Source organism: Rhinolophus hipposideros, assembly GCF_964194185.1.
Source record: "Rhinolophus hipposideros genome assembly, chromosome: 1".
NCBI lineage: Eukaryota > Metazoa > Chordata > Mammalia > Chiroptera > Rhinolophidae > Rhinolophus > Rhinolophus hipposideros.
In genome coordinates this window covers 84,891,614-84,907,184 of record NC_138047.1, presented here as the reverse complement: position 1 = coordinate 84,907,184, position 15,571 = coordinate 84,891,614, and the positions used below count along the sequence as shown (strand labels likewise).

General features: G+C 37.6%; 1 protein-coding gene and 1 pseudogene across 3 annotated transcripts in view; both read left to right on the top strand.

Annotated features, from left to right (window-relative positions):
• PGM2 (phosphoglucomutase 2) overlaps positions 1-15,180 on the top strand; it is a 35,912-nt gene extending 20,732 nt beyond the window's left edge. The window contains exons 11-14 of one of the 2 annotated variants that reach the window (XM_081057704.1): positions 6-135; positions 856-1,045; positions 5,370-5,503; positions 10,317-15,180. In XM_081057704.1, coding sequence (XP_080913830.1) covers positions 6-135; positions 856-1,045; positions 5,370-5,503; positions 10,317-10,419 — 557 coding nt within the window. In that variant the 3' untranslated portion in view covers positions 10,420-15,180. Of the gene's footprint in view, positions 1-5; positions 136-855; positions 1,046-5,369; positions 5,504-9,472; positions 10,227-10,316 lie in introns of those variants that run through there. The other variant, XM_081057705.1, reaches the window with a different exon arrangement.
• LOC308501390 (large ribosomal subunit protein uL6-like) lies at positions 9,517-10,238 on the top strand (annotated as a pseudogene). The gene has a single exon. The product of its transcript is annotated as a large ribosomal subunit protein uL6-like (transcript).
• Positions 15,181-15,571: the final 391 nt, after the last annotated feature.

The following is a 15,571-nucleotide window of genomic DNA, read 5'->3' as shown; positions in this document are numbered from 1 at the left end:
TGCAGGATATATGTGCTGCCCTTTTGTTCTGGACAAAGATGGCGTCAGTGCTGCTGTCATCAGTGCAGAGTTGGCTAGTTTTCTAGCAACCAAGAATTTGTCTTTGTCTCAGCAGCTAAAGGCCATCTACGTTGAGTAAGTTTCTATTGACTACTTACTTGAAGTAATAATTTTTGTTAATTTCAGGTGTACAACATAATGATTTGATGTACCTATCTATATATTATGACCTGATCACCACAATAATCTAGTTAACATGCATCACCACACCAAGTGATATTTTTAAATGTATTAAGTTCTTGTGCGTGAGATACTCATATTCTTTCTAATGCTCTTGCTTTAGTTAATGAATTCTGTTTCTTACAAAAACTAAAGAGACTATCTTTTCCTTTTGATATGAAACCACTTAATAATTACCATTTGTGATGGCATTAATCTTTACCAGATGAGAACATTAGTTGCAGAAATGACTAAAAAATGTGATTTTAAGTGTCCGATGTCAAAAAAGATTAAATATGTTTGTGAAACATCTATTTAGTCCTTATAGCAATTACGCAACTCTGCCTTCTTAAGTGCAAAAGCAGCCAGACACAATACATACTGTAATGGGTGTGATGTGGCCGTGTTCCATAAAATTTTTACTTACAAATATAGGCTGAAGGCCAGGCAGCAGTTTGGTGATCCCCGGGGTAAATTGTTGTACCCCTTTTTCAATGCTAAATTATTCCTTTGAAGCTGGTCATGGTCATGTGTTTCATGAAATATTTCAGAGTATGCTGGTTGATGTATGTTCTGTGTACATTATGCAGAATGATTTGTTCCTCATTTTACATGTGTTTGTATTTGTTTTAATAGGTATGGCTACCATATTACCAAAGCTTCATATTTTATCTGCCATGATCAAGACACCATTAAAAAATTATTTGAAAACCTTAGAAACTATGATGGGAAGAATAATTATCCAAAAACTTGTGGCAAATTTGAAATTTCTGGCATTAGGGACCTTACAACTGGCTATGATGACAGCCAACCTGATAAAAAAGCTGTAAGTGATGCGCACTTTCGTCAACCTCTTTATTTTTTTTTAATTAAGGTTTATTTGAGTGACAATTGTTAATAAAGTTATATAGATTTCAGGTGTACAATTCTGTAATACATTATCTATATCTCACATTGTGTGTTCACCACCCAGAGTCATCCATCATCATATATTTGACCCCGTTTACCCTCTTCTAGAGCCCCCTTCTACCTTGCCCTCTGGTAACCCCTAAACTATTGTCTATGTCTATGACTTTTTGTTTCTTTATTTGTTTGTCTTGTTCTTTTGCCTCAACCTCTTTTCTATTTACCTTCTATTAACTTTGAAAAGCTTAATTTATATATGTCATTATGATATTGTGATTTATAATAAGAAATACATATTTAGTCTTTGTCCTCTTTTCTGGCACAGAGCTCCTAAAACCCTTTCCCAAGTGAAGAGAGCATAAAGGTATCTGGTGTTATGTTGATAAGATGACTTTTGGAAACCACTTATGAATGGAGGCTGGTTGCCAGGAAAACCAACCAGGTTAGAACTTTTAGTCCCATCTTGACATCGGGGAGGAGAAAGGGGCTGGAGATTGAGTTCAATCACCAGTAGCCACTGGTTTAATCAATCATGCCTATGTAATGAAGCCTCCATAAAACTCCAAAAGGATAAAGTTAGGAGAACTTCTAGGTTGGTGAACACATGGAGATTTGGGAAGAGTGGCCTGCCAGAGAGGGCACGGAAGCTCCTTGCTCATTTCCCATACCTTGTTTATGTATCTCTTCCATCTGGCTGTTCCTGAGTTATAGCGTTTTATAATAAACCAGTGACCTAGTAAGTAATATGTTTCTGTGAGTTCTGTGAGCTGCTCTAGCAAATTAATCAAGCCCAAGGAATGAGGTCTTTGGAACCTGTGATCCAAAGCCAGTTAGTCAGAAGCCCAGGTAACAAACTGGACTTGTTCAGGGACCACGCCCTCCCCAATGTACAGTCAGCATTGGATGCAGAACCAGTTTAATCATATAACTGTCTGAAGCTGATTTTAGACCTTTGAGCATTATTATAAAATGCACTGGAACTAAAAGGGTCCTCACGAGTCATCTCAGTCAGCACTGTCATTTAACACATAATACTCAGAGGTGCAGGATCTGCCTGAGATCCCACAGCTAGTTGGTGATGATCGGGGTACAACCTGGGTCTTCTGATTCCAGATCCTGCTTTTCCTTTCTCTCAGCAGTTCTCAATATTGAATATAGAGTCACCGAGCCACTTGGTTAAAACGCCGAGTGCCGCAGCCCACCCCGGGTGTTTCTGATTGAGTAGGTCTGGGATGGGGACTAAGAATTTGTCTTTTTTACATGTTCCCAGCTGATACTGACTGAGGCTGGTCCAACTTTGAGAACCACTGTTTGCTTCCTACTTAGTTTTACCCTGTTCTCTGAATGTCTGGTAGCTGTTAACTGTAAAGCATGAGATTGCATTCTTCACACCATGTGAACCCCACTGGAGTCTAAAGAAGGCTCAGATATGGCAGAAGAGTATTGCTAGCTGTGGCGGAGGTAAGGGAAGGAGAGTAAGAGTATCCTTATGAGATGTTAGACCTTATTGTTGATATTTATCTTTCTCTTTATATTTTATTTTCATCAACACACAACATATTTTTAAAAGATAAATAGTATTAAGAGTTATAATGAAGCATGGCAGTTCCAACCACTGCCATCTCATTGTCATGCTGTCAAGATAACCACCTTCACTCTCAGTTTTTTCTCCTGATCTTTACCACCACGTTTCTAAATAATGTGCTTATATGGTAATGTTTTGACTTCCAATGTTAGACTTTATTAATTTTATATTATGGAAATAAGGATTTAGTTCTTCCACTTCCAGCATTCACTACTCCTCCTTTTTTGTCCCTGCCCCCACAATACACTTATGCCACAACTTTGGGTGGCATTCGATTCTATGCTTGTGTTATGACTAGTAACTGTTGTTAAGTAGTATACTTTGATTAGGTTCTCCTAATTTGTATGAAGAATTGTTTTTCCTATAATGAATCATTGCTTTGTTCTTTCATTTGCTTGAATTTATATGTAACTACCATCAGTTCTTCCCACGTCTTTCAAATACCCCTTACTAGGATTTCCACATGGTCCAATTAATTATTCGGCTAGTCTGTCAGTTGTTTTGTTTCCATTGGCCTCTCTCCTGGTCCCTCCATCTGGGCAGGGCCATCTGCTCTCTGATTTAGGTGCACAGCTGTCATCTTGGGAATGCCCCTCGCCCTTCACCAAGGTTGGGTCCCTTGCTCCTGGAGCCTATGACTTCCTCCTTCTATATTTATTTTCCTAAATCACATCCTCTAGTAGCTTCCTAAGAAAAAGTGAATGGGAGGTAAATTTTTGGAGACATGTAGATCTGAAAATGTCTTTTTCTACCCTCAGACGTTACTGACTCACAGTTTTGAAACTATTGTTTGGTTTCTGGTGTTGCTGTTGAACATTCATTCATTCATTCATTCACGAACTAGTTGAGGCCCACTGTGTGCTGCATACAGGCATGTCGATATTATACTTGTTCAGTCCTTTGCATGCAACCTGTTTTTCTCTCTATGGGAAGGTTTTATTAATAGAAACTTTCTGCTTCTAAAATGTCAGCGATGTACTTTAGTATGAATGAGTCTCTTTTCATTCCTTTTTCTAGACACTTGGCGGGTCTTTGTTGATCTGCGGTCATTTCTTTCAGTTCTGAGAAATTTTCTTGATCTTGTGTCAGAGAAGGAGGCTAAATGGTTGTTTTTCAAATACCTTTTTCCCTGTATTATCTGTTCTCCCTTTCTCAATGAGGTTTTAGTTAGATGCTGGCTCCAGGACCAATGTTCTACTTTCTGTGTGTCTTTTTTTCCTATCATCCATCTGTATCTTCTTGTCCTACTTTTGGGAGATTTCTTCAACATTATCTTTCCGTGCTTCTGTTGACTATGTATTTCAGCTTTTAATTTATTTGTTTTAAATCCTATTTTTGTTGCATGTATATAATATCTTAGCTCTCTTAAGAATATTAATTATTCGTTTTTTAAAATGTAGACCTTTTTTTTGCTCTGTATTGTCTTTATAGCCTCCAAGTCCTTTTTTTTTTAAAATTTGTTGTTGACTTTGTCTTTTATTTGATATCTTTTTCCCAAAGTCTGGTGATCCTTGATTGTCCTTTGGGTACTAAAAAGCTGATTGGAAGTGTATATACATACACGTATATACATACATCCGTGTATGTATATGTATAATACAAGCCTTGTCAACTGGCATATTTCAATCTAGGAGATTGGGTAGCAAATTGACTTTGTACGGGGGCCCCATCTGGGGGAGCCTGACTCACATCCTGATCTCCTGGCTAAGGGCTGTCAGTTGGATGCTGAGGCCCTTTAAGTGGTGGAGAGATCCTGGGAGCATGGGAGGAGGGGTGCTAGTATTTAGTGTGTGGACTCTGACTTTATGTGTTTTCACCATACCCTCCCTTCCCTGGTGCTTGGTGTCTCCAACTCCTGAGCCTTTCCGGTTCATTTATGCCACAGAATTAAACCATCTCCTGTGAGCTTGTTGCCTGACTGTGTGGGCAGAAGGTGAGGGTCCGAGAGGGTTGAATGGCTCCTTTCAAATACTACCTTGGTCCCTCCCCTGCCCTTTGCAGTATCTGATGCCTCCATCAAGTGAGCTGTGCCCGGGTTCTGCAGAGCACCCTCACTCGGTCCTTGTCTGTCTCCTGCAGTGGCTCAGCGTCCTAATCCTGTGTTCCATCAGCTGAGTTTTGCTCCTCCATCTGTTTTCTGCCTTCCTGAATTGGTTGGCAACCTTCAACTGCTGTTTCCTCTTTTCCTCTGTGCTCTTGTGTTTGTTTTGCTTTTTGTACATCTGTCATTTTACTGGGGCTTTGAGAGCAATCAGCTATGGATAGAGCTGCCAGAAGCTCTGTTATTTTTTTTGTCTCGTCATAGACTTTTTCTGCAAAGTAAAATAAGGTCTAGTGTCTCTTTTTTTGTCATGCATTTATTCTATTTAAGTCAATGTCTTCTGAAATGATGTATTTCAATTTTAATAAAACTTGAGTAGCGTTAATGAACAGAATGAAGGTAAAAAGCTAGTATACAAAGTTACTTAATGTTCACAAATTAACTTGTTATTTAGCATGTCATTCACATGGAGTGCATTTTCTGATTTTCTCAAAATGTTGTTTTCTAAACCAATGTATTTGTTTGGCATTTGTTTTCTTGTTTATCCAGGGAAACTTATTTAGGCCAGAACAGTTTCTGTTGTTATTTAAGTTTATAACATGTGTAATTAATTCCTAGGTTCTCCCTACTAGTAAAAGCAGCCAAATGATCACCTTTACCTTTGCTAATGGCTGTGTGGCCACCATGCGGACCAGTGGGACAGAGCCCAAAATCAAGTACTATTCGGAACTGTGTGCCCCACCAGGAAATAGGTAAGACATGGGTGTAACTGCTGTGATTTATTCCCTAAACTTCCTAATGGGTTCTATTCAAATGCTAAGTAGAACATAATTCCAATATGGCATTTAATTAGGAAGGTTGTTTAAGAACCTGCAGCAATATTGTGGTGTTAACTACTCGAAGAATCTAGGGACTAGTGTGCTTACTTCGTATTTAATTACGTACTTTTCTCTCTCTCCCAACTTTCTTTGTATGAGAAAATTTCATTCCTAATTTCAGTAGTAGTAATAACACTTCCTTTTTCTAGTACTTTATATTTGAGGCAAGCACCAATGCGTTTTTTTCTCCGTGCCTCTGATACATTACAATCCGCTGCACGTGCATTCAATAGATATCTTTTAACACCTATTGTGTATTAGTCTTTGCTGAGTCTCAGGTAGAATAAACAGCATATCAGAAAGAGTCCTTGTCACCAAAGAACTGATGGTCTGGTAGCTTCAAGGTCACATTTTTGTGACCTTGGTAAAGGGTTTGAGTTGGTCCCTTTCCAACAACTGGAACATTTTGAACTTTCAACAACTGTGGTATATATAGTTAGCATATGTAAATACCTACTTAACGCTCAGTTAACTAGCACTTCTCTATTCAAAATACACTTAAGAATCAGGAAAAAAAAATGAGGTAAGTCAGCTCTGTCCAATAGAAATACAATGTGAGCCACGTGCACAATTTAAATTTTCTACTGGACACATTTTTGAATAGTGCAAATAAACAGGTAAAACTAATTTCAATAATATATTTTATTTAACTTAGTATATTAAAATATTACAACATGTAACCCATAATAAAAATTGTTAATGAGATATTTCACTTTTTTCCCACCCTCAGTCTTCAAAATCTCTAGTATTTTACACTTACCATGTATTAATTCAAATGCTAAATTTTTTCCGGAAACACTTGACTATATTTAGCTTCATAAAATTTGCACTTGAAAAAGGAGATTTTGGGAAAAAGAAAAAGTAGATTTTGATACCCCAGTTTTTCCAAACATACTTAAGTTTTCCAAAAACTGAAACAAGTGTCGGTTTTTAAAATTGAATTTCAATTCATTAAAGTTAAATGAAATTAAAAAATCAGTTCCTCAGTTGCACTAGCGACAATTCGAGTGCTTGGTAGCCACATATGCCTAATAGCTACTGTAGTAGATGGCGTATGGTAGTAGACGGCGTACGTTTAGGCAGTTGTTACAACATATGCAGACTCAGCAAAGATTTGCTCAGAGAAGGGCTTTTCTGGCTTTGTGAATCAAGTTTGCACTATGTGGGAATAGAAGCAGAGGAAAATTTCTGAACATCTTAAATTGGCAAGCTAATAGCATATTAAAATACAACGAATCAGAGGGGTGAGGTAAGAGTTGTTAAGGTTAGGAAAGTCTTTTCCTTAAGCAGGGAGAAGTGAGTGCCGATAGCAAAGCAAGAAATAGTAAAGCAAAATGAAACTACAAAACATGGATGCAGAACCCAGCCTGCTCACCACTGTGCGAGTTTATCATAAGGGAAATGCCATTTCACACCAATCAGCTCTGAATCGTCTTCTGAGTAAGAGCTCCAGTCCAATGGTCAAAGTCATAATACTAAAGATACTCAGGTATATTTAAGAAGTCACGGGACTGTGTGATATATCTTGCTACAGATTCCCATTCAAAATCTTTTTGTGCTTGAAGGGCAAAAATTCAACTTTTAAGCAACTTAAACACATAAAACAGCTCCTTTTTAACGTTCTGCATTACCAGTGTTTTATTGAATATTGTGCAATTATCAGTGTGTCTGTGTGTTAAATAACAAGCTATTTACTACTATATTGAGTATGATTTTCCATTGACATGTCGTTGTAATTCTCATTCTCAGTGTTTTTATATTTCTGTCTCATTCAAAGACATTAGTTCCGTTTAAAGATGCTTTCTCTATATATTTATCTTTTCATTATCCTGTGAAAATGTACCTAATATTTCAGAAAAACTGTCCTTTATAATAACTGCTATTTAATGTTTAAAGATCTATGGTATTTACATTTTTCACAGGGTTTACTGAATGGACTTAAATTCAAGTAATAGATTATAAATTGCTGAAAATACTTTGAAAAATTGTCCTTAGGCTATATTTATTGAAATGTTGCTCACTTTTATTAAATGAGACATTAGGCATTAAGTCATCCATGCATTGATACACTGTCAGGGCTCAAGCCAGGCAGATACCAGCATACCTAATGTACAACAGCAATAAAGTCCAGACTAATGTTTCCTTATTTTCTGATAATCTTAAATATTATTAGCATATTTGTATCATCTCCATTTGTGCACAGAATTCCATGACCTGATAATCCTTTACAATGTAAAATCATTTTCAAGGGTTTTATACTTGAAAATCATTCGAGTATATTTGATTTGGGTTTTTTTCCTGAGCTATTTGAAAGTAAGTCACAGACTTCAATATACATTTCTAAGAACAAGGATATTCTCTTACTATCTTGAGGGTTAGATAATAAGTATATCAAGCAGGGTTCTAACAGAAACAAAAACAGTAGGAAGTATATATAGATTCACAGATGTATGCCTGTATATCTATATATAGTAAATTCTATATCTATATCAATATCTGTATTCTATATAGTATATATAGTAAATATAGTACATAGTAAAAAAAAGTATATATATAGTAAATGATGAGTTTTAGTTTCAGGTGTATTGTTAAAAAAAAGCACACCAAAAAACACAGTAGTTATTAGTTATATGCCTTCCTGAGAATTTTTTTTTCTTTAAAGCACTTACGGAGAAGAGAAAAAAAAAATCTGTGTGATTCATATGTATTTATGAAGCATAATTACTTGGTATGTTACCAATGGGTATAAAAATAATGATAATGAGAGCTACGTTTATTGAGGTTTTGGGGCCAGGTTCTTTGCTAATTGCTTTACATAATTTATCTCAATCTATGCAATAGCACTCTTGAGAAGGTAAAGTTTTTATCCCAATTTTACAAATGAGGAATCTGGGCCTTTGAGAGGCTAAGCCATTTGCCCAAGGGCAGACACTAGTAACTAGTAGAGCCGGAATTAATGTCTGTAATAAAATGGATTGTTTAGTTGTACTGGTAAGCAAGCTATCACAATGTAAAAATGATCTTAGCTAATTACATGGATTGCCATTCCCATTAAAATAAGGTTTGCATATATTAAAGATAGTCAAATATGAAGTAATAACAGCTTGAATTGAAGGATTTAATTTTTTTTAAATCAGCTTTGTGGCTTGAATTTCTTATAACTCACACAGTGCTAGTGGCCTGACATTTACATGAGCTACTGGAAGTTTGTCTAAGTACAAGTTCATTTTGTTTATTATCTACCTTCCAATTAATTGTTTGCCTATGAATGAGTGTTTTCCACATGTATGAAAACTTGATTTCCTTAGAAAACTTGATTTTCTTAGCTCCATAGATTCTTGTTTATACTTTAGTTGTGGCCCTTTAGTGCTCATGTAGAATAATAAAGACAAACCCGGGGATCTTAGTTTCTGGTGGGTGACTGGAGGACCCACTAGGAGGCTCTGCATCTCTGTTCATTCTAGGAAGGCCTTACAGATGAGTCTGCAGCTTAACTTCCAGTAATTTGAGGGAAAACAGGATCTGGAACATTCGTGTCCTGGGAGACCAGGACATAACAGAGATGTCGCTTGTAAAGCGACTGGCGTCGTGAACATTTTCTCTGCACTGTTAGGTATAAACACTGAAGATCTTTTAGAAATGCTAGGCCCAAAATTGTGTTTCTTAAAAGTTCTTATGAGAACTGTGAAGGGCTGATTTCATCTGTGGTAGAGACTTGGGGAAAACCTTTGGGGAAAATAATGGATATTGTCTCATGGGGTGTTTTTTGTCCAAGTTGACAGATGCGTTCCCAAGCTGAAGTCATTGCAGTTCTGTTTTGTCTGATTTAGTCCTCCTCTTAAGGTTATATTTCAGTGTTGCTGGGTCAGTGTGGGGAGAATCTAAAATGTGCTTTGGGCTTTGCTGAATCTACTGCGAGGATGAAGACCATTCTCAGCAATCAGACTGTGGACATTCCAGAAAATGTGGACATCACCCTGAAGGGACGCACCGTTATCGTGAAGGGCCCCAGAGGCACCCTGCGGAGGGACTTCAATCACATCAATGTAGAACTCAGTCTCCTCGGAAAGAAGAAGAAGAGGCTTCGGGTTGACAAATGGTGGGGAAATAGAAAGGAACTGGCTACTGTTCGCACTATCTGTAGTCATGTACAGAACATGATCAAGGGTGTTACACTGGGCTTCCGTTACAAGATGAGGTCTGTGTATGCTCACTTCCCCATCAACGTTGTTATTCAGGAGAATGGTTCTCTTGTTGAAATCCGAAATTTCTTGGGTGAAAAGTACATCCGCAGGGTTCGGATGAGGTCAGGTGTTGCTTGTTCAGTATCTCAAGCCCAGAAAGATGAGTTAATTCTTGAAGGAAATGACATTGAACTTGTATCAAATTCAGCTGCTTTGATTCAACAAGCCACAACAGTTAAAAACAAGGACATCAGAAAATTTTTGGATGGTATCTATGTTTCTGAAAAAGGAACAGTTCAGCAGGCTGATGAATAAGGTGTAAGTTGTCCAGCTACAGAAGCACCAAGACATCAAGACACAGAGCGAATCTGAACTTTGTGATATTTTGAAGGCGCAATAAAAGACATGTATTGAAAAAAAAAAATAAATAAAAAAAAAAATAAAAAATAAAATGTGCTTTGGAATAATCCACTGATCTGGACTTTTCCCCCTTGTATTTGCAGTGATCCTGAGCAGCTGAAGAAAGAACTACAGGAACTAGTCAGTGCTATTGAAGAACATTTTTTCCAGCCACAAAAGTATAACCTGCAGCCCAAGACAGAGTGAAATATTCCAGTCTTGGGCTTAATTACATTTACCTACAATTACCTTGATTTGTTCAGCATTATTTGTGAGGGCCAAATAATTTAAGCTGTCACTATGTTTCTATTTTTTAAGTAGACCACATTCCTCATTGTTTCATGTTTGACCTTTAAGGTAAAGAAAAGATGGCCAAACCTAACAAACCAACATTTCTATTAAAAGTTTGAGAGTGGGCATTATCAGAATTTTTAAAAATTAAGATTTTAAAAATAAATGACCTTTAAAAATGTAATTAATATGCTTTAATTAGAATAAATAACAAGTATATGTTTTCTCTGTAATTCTTTTTAGGAGCAATTGAAATAGCCAGAAAGCCTATACAATTACTAAATTCTGGCTGTCATATATGTAGGATACCCATATTTTAGATATACAGGCATACCTCGTTTTTTTGCACTTCGCTTTATTGTGCTTCACAGGTGTGTTTTTTAGAAATTGAGGACAAAACGTTCCACGAACAAAAAGATTATGACTCACTTTATTTGTGATACTCACTTTATTATGCTGGTATGGAACCAAACCTGCAATATCTCTGAGGTGTGCCTGTCTGCATAATTAGATTTCTAACAATGGCATATAAAGTAAAATAAATGAATAGATTAAATGTCGTGTTCATGTTTGGGGAAAATACAATTTACAGAAACCTGTAAAAAGGAGTCAATGATACTTTAAAAAGATAAATTTTTTTGACCAGAATCTTTTTAGTTCTACTAACACACCACTATACATGGTATGTGTGCTAGGAAAAGACAGCTTGACCATCTTTGTTCCATGTGTTAACATTCATTTTGTCTCTTTAAATCTTGAATCAAACAATTGGTTATTGAGACTTGCAACGTATTTTATTGTATAGGTTTTTTTGCTTCAGCACAATTTAATTCTTGGTCCTGAGGCAATAAGGACTATTCAGTAACAACTGTTTAGGTGACTGATTTTTTTTGCCGTGTTGATATGTGATCAAAATTTAAAACTAGACTCTTTTATAATAGACTTTCTTTTCCAGGTTTATTATTTAGTCTGCCTTCTACCTCCTCATAATTGTTGGCCTTGTAACCTTCCAAAAGGACTCACAGTGAGTGAATACCCAAGAGCTAGGACCAAGCTGTTCTTTATATACTTTATGTGTTTTATGTAATTTGTCTATTTTTAAAGCAAATGATTGCTCGTTATTATTCTTACTGTTAACCTAAAGGGTTATGAACAGTTTCTGAACAATGAAAAATAACAATACTGTTGACCATCATTTTTCTAAAGTAAAGGAAAAGAATTTTTTGTGTCTTAATAATACATAGTTTGTGTCCTACTAGAACTCTTAAATCTGCAGGATTCAGTATATTCTATCAGCTGCTTCATTGTAGAACCTATATTTGTTTTTATTTTATAATGTTTTCTAGTCTCAAACTGTGCTCTGGAAAAAAAGAAATGACAGATTTGTGTCCCCTCTCCAGTTTTTTGAGCATGTGAACTCTATCCCATTCCAGAGTTTGTTTCTGAAAATACAAAGGTGACTACGATTCAGTCCTGTGATGGAGCTCAGAGTCTAATTGGAGGGCTAATAAGTAGCTATAATACTTACAAATTCTATAACAGTGGTATATGCAAAGTACTCAGAGGTCAGAAGTGCAAGAGAGCCATTTTGCCCAGAGAAAGCCTTACAGAAGAGGTGACAAATGAGTTGCTTCACCTTCAGGGGTGAATAGCAGTTGAAGATGGAGGAGAAAGTCTTCCAGGCACGGAGCTCAGCATTGACAAAAGAGTAGAGGTGCTGGGATTGGGGGGTTGGCGGGGGGCAGTTAAACAGAGCCCAGATGTAAACCTCAGGACATATCCTACTTCTCTGCCACTCATGTGAGCAGGTGGTCAGTTGAACCTACAGGAGATCCCTCAATTCAATTTCTTAGTTATATTCCCAAGAAATAGTACACCATGGATGCTCACTAAGTATTTCTTGACTTTTTCTTATTATGGGATGTATGGTAGCATAATTTGTGGTGTATAAAGCTTGCAACATAAGACCCTTGCATTCTAATCTTGGTCTTCTGTGACCCAGCTCTGTGACCTTGGTCAAGTCAGTTAATTTCTCTGTCTCAATTTATTGTTTTTTACAACTTTTGTTTTATGGCAGTTCTTGGTTCACAGCAAAATTGAGAGGCAGTTACAGCGATATCCCATCTACCCGCTGTCCCCACACAGGCACACCCTCCTGTATTATTCACGTCCCCCACATTCGTTACTATTGATGAACCTACATGAACACATCGTCAACTAAATTTTAGAGGCAATTAAAAGATCATTGGTTGCCAGGGGTTAACGGGAAGAGGAATGAATTAGCAAAGCACGGAGGATTTTTAGGGCCGTTAAAAAGAATTCTCTGTATGATGCTACATGAGTGAATACATGTCATTATACCTCTGTCCAATTCCAGAGAATGTATAACACCAAGGGTGAGCGCTAACGTACACTATGGACTTTGGGTGATAATTCTGTCATTTTTTAAATGTGGAGATTTTACTAAATGTTCTCTGAGATCATTTCATGTTGCAGGTCTTTAAATTATGTAGAAATCCAATAAGGGCACGATCAGCAATCATAAGTCATTGGCAATTCTCTTTGACAGAATGCTTAACTAGTCCTCTTATAAGACATTTGCGATGCGGGGAAAGCACTTTGTACCAAAGAGCGGCAGCCTTGTGTTCATATCCCACCTTGCCTTACAGCCTGAAGGGGGTGGATGCTGAAATTGGGGACAAGCAAGGCATACCATGTGCCCTGCAGATGGCTGAGAACATGTTTTGCAGGGGAGTTAGGCAATGATCAGGAGTGAGCTCTGTCACAGAAGTCCCTCTGCATCCTCCTAGCGAAACCTGCTTGGGGAAGACCTTCCAATTTGAGTGTAGAGCTGGCAGCCCATTTTCTCTGGTGCCTAGAAAGAACAAATCTCAAGTTAAGTCTAAGAGACTGATTCGCAGGATAAAATGCAGGCCAACTATTTTTTGTTTTTATTTTCTTTGTGGTATTTCTATGAAACAACAGCTGTTCCTTTAAGAAACATTGGAAGTACTTCATATTTATCTCATTGATTTACCTCAATCATCACACTGTTATGGAAAAGTATTGTTATTTCATGACCTTGGAGACGCAGATGGTTTTAAAAATAAGTGCTTCAAGTGACAGAACAAAAGCGTGTGTCCTATTTTGAAGGGATTTTGAAAGGATGGCATATAATACATCATTTCTACATCAAAAAAGAATGAATGTTAAGAATTAATTTGTGCAGTCATTCATATGTTCACTGATTAAGTCATGTTTGAATCCCACTATGAGCCAGGTGCTTTTCTGGATACTGGTAATAAACATACAATCCTGATCTCAAACTTAGTCTAGCAGGGGAAATACACCTGTGCACATATCATTGCAACAAAGTGTACTGCTCTGCAAGAGGAGAATATTCCAATGGTGGGCAAGCAGTTCTGTGATGCCCCCTGTACGCTTGTCTTTTTCTAGACTATCAAGTTCAAATTCCTCACATTTTTGTTTAAAACACTTGACTCTGGGAGACTATCTGCATGTCATTTCCCTGCATCATCCCTTGGTTCCAATTTGTGTAGGGGTTCAGATCAGACCTCCTAAAGTGTGCCACTTGGGCATATAAATTATTTTGAGCTGAAGGTAATCGACCCTACAGGCTCATGAGAAACTTCTGTTCTCCCTTAACTACCTAAAAGAATATGAATTAAGGGCCTTGCCCATGATAATCTTATCATCACTTTGTTGACCTGTCTTATGGCAGAGCAAACTACTAATTACTGAACATTTGCTCTTATCATCCTACAATGACCCTTTGAAGCTCCAAGGTGCCTTCCCTCATCCTTATCTCAGAATGTCATCTATACCTCATTTTCCCTTTGTTTCTGAACCTCTCATGTATGCAGGGAGTCTGCAGACATGTAGGAGGGATTCCCATACATATGTATGTAATTAAATTTGGTTATTTTCTCTTGGTAATCTGTCTCATGTAGATTTAATTATTAGACCAGCCCAAAGAACCTTGAAGGGTAGAGGAAAGTTTCTTCCTCCCCCACCCTTGCCACAAGCGTATTTGTGTAGAGTAAGTCAACCACTGAAAGCAAGATATCACACTCTTAGGCAGATGAGAATCAAAGTTTAAAATAGCATCCCTTCTTCTGTGGGCTTCTACACGTAAGCACGTAAGTGCAGTGATCATTCAGTAACGGAAGAGAAACAACTGTCTGGAGAAGTGAGGCCCACGGACAGGAACACATGATCACAAGGATGGAGAACAGTGTTGGGGAATCTGGTTTCTTTTGACCGGGCTCCCTTGGAAAGAGCGTTGAAAAGAAAATGTGAGAAATAGCTGTTGGCCATCTCCTACTCGGATTCCAGTTCAAGCCACTTTGGTGTTTGGCCCAAACCTGGTACGGAATGGCATTGGCCACGCAGACCCAAGAGCCAGCTCCAGGTCTAAAGAGCTTTTGAAGCCATTTCACAATAGCCTTGTGCAATTTCCAAAGGGAAGTTAGGGTTGCAGTTTAGAGATGATGAGCCTGATTGTGTCCTTAAAATGCATTGTTCTCAGCTGTTTCAGCTTAACTGGAAAATAAAACAAAAAACTATGTTTAAAAATCTGTTGGTGGCCCCAGTGAAAGTAGCTCCTTATCTGATAAGTGTTCTGTTGTTTAACAAAATAAAAGTAAACTTTAGATGAAAGTATGAGCTAATTATCTCCTTTGCTGGTTCTGCAGGCTGTTTTCTCTTTTTTTTTTTCTTTCTGGACCTGAGTTCAGTCCCTGAGGTGGAGTCATTGATTCTCTGCCCTCTGAAAACTTCTCTGTGCTCATGGCTGTAATTGTCCTAAGTGCAGACTCAGACTTCTCTCCCAAGTTCCAACCCTGTATTGCCACCTGCCTACTTGACTTTCCGACTCAGACATCCTCAAACTGCGTTCAGTGCAGCCTGATGCCAAATATTTTTTCCCATTCAGTTCCCAGCTACCTTCCCTCCACTCCACACTGTATGTCGTCAAGTCAAAACACTAGTCCAGAATCTTCTGTGATGCTAATTTTTTACTCTCGTGTCTTTTTCTTTTTAAACTTGT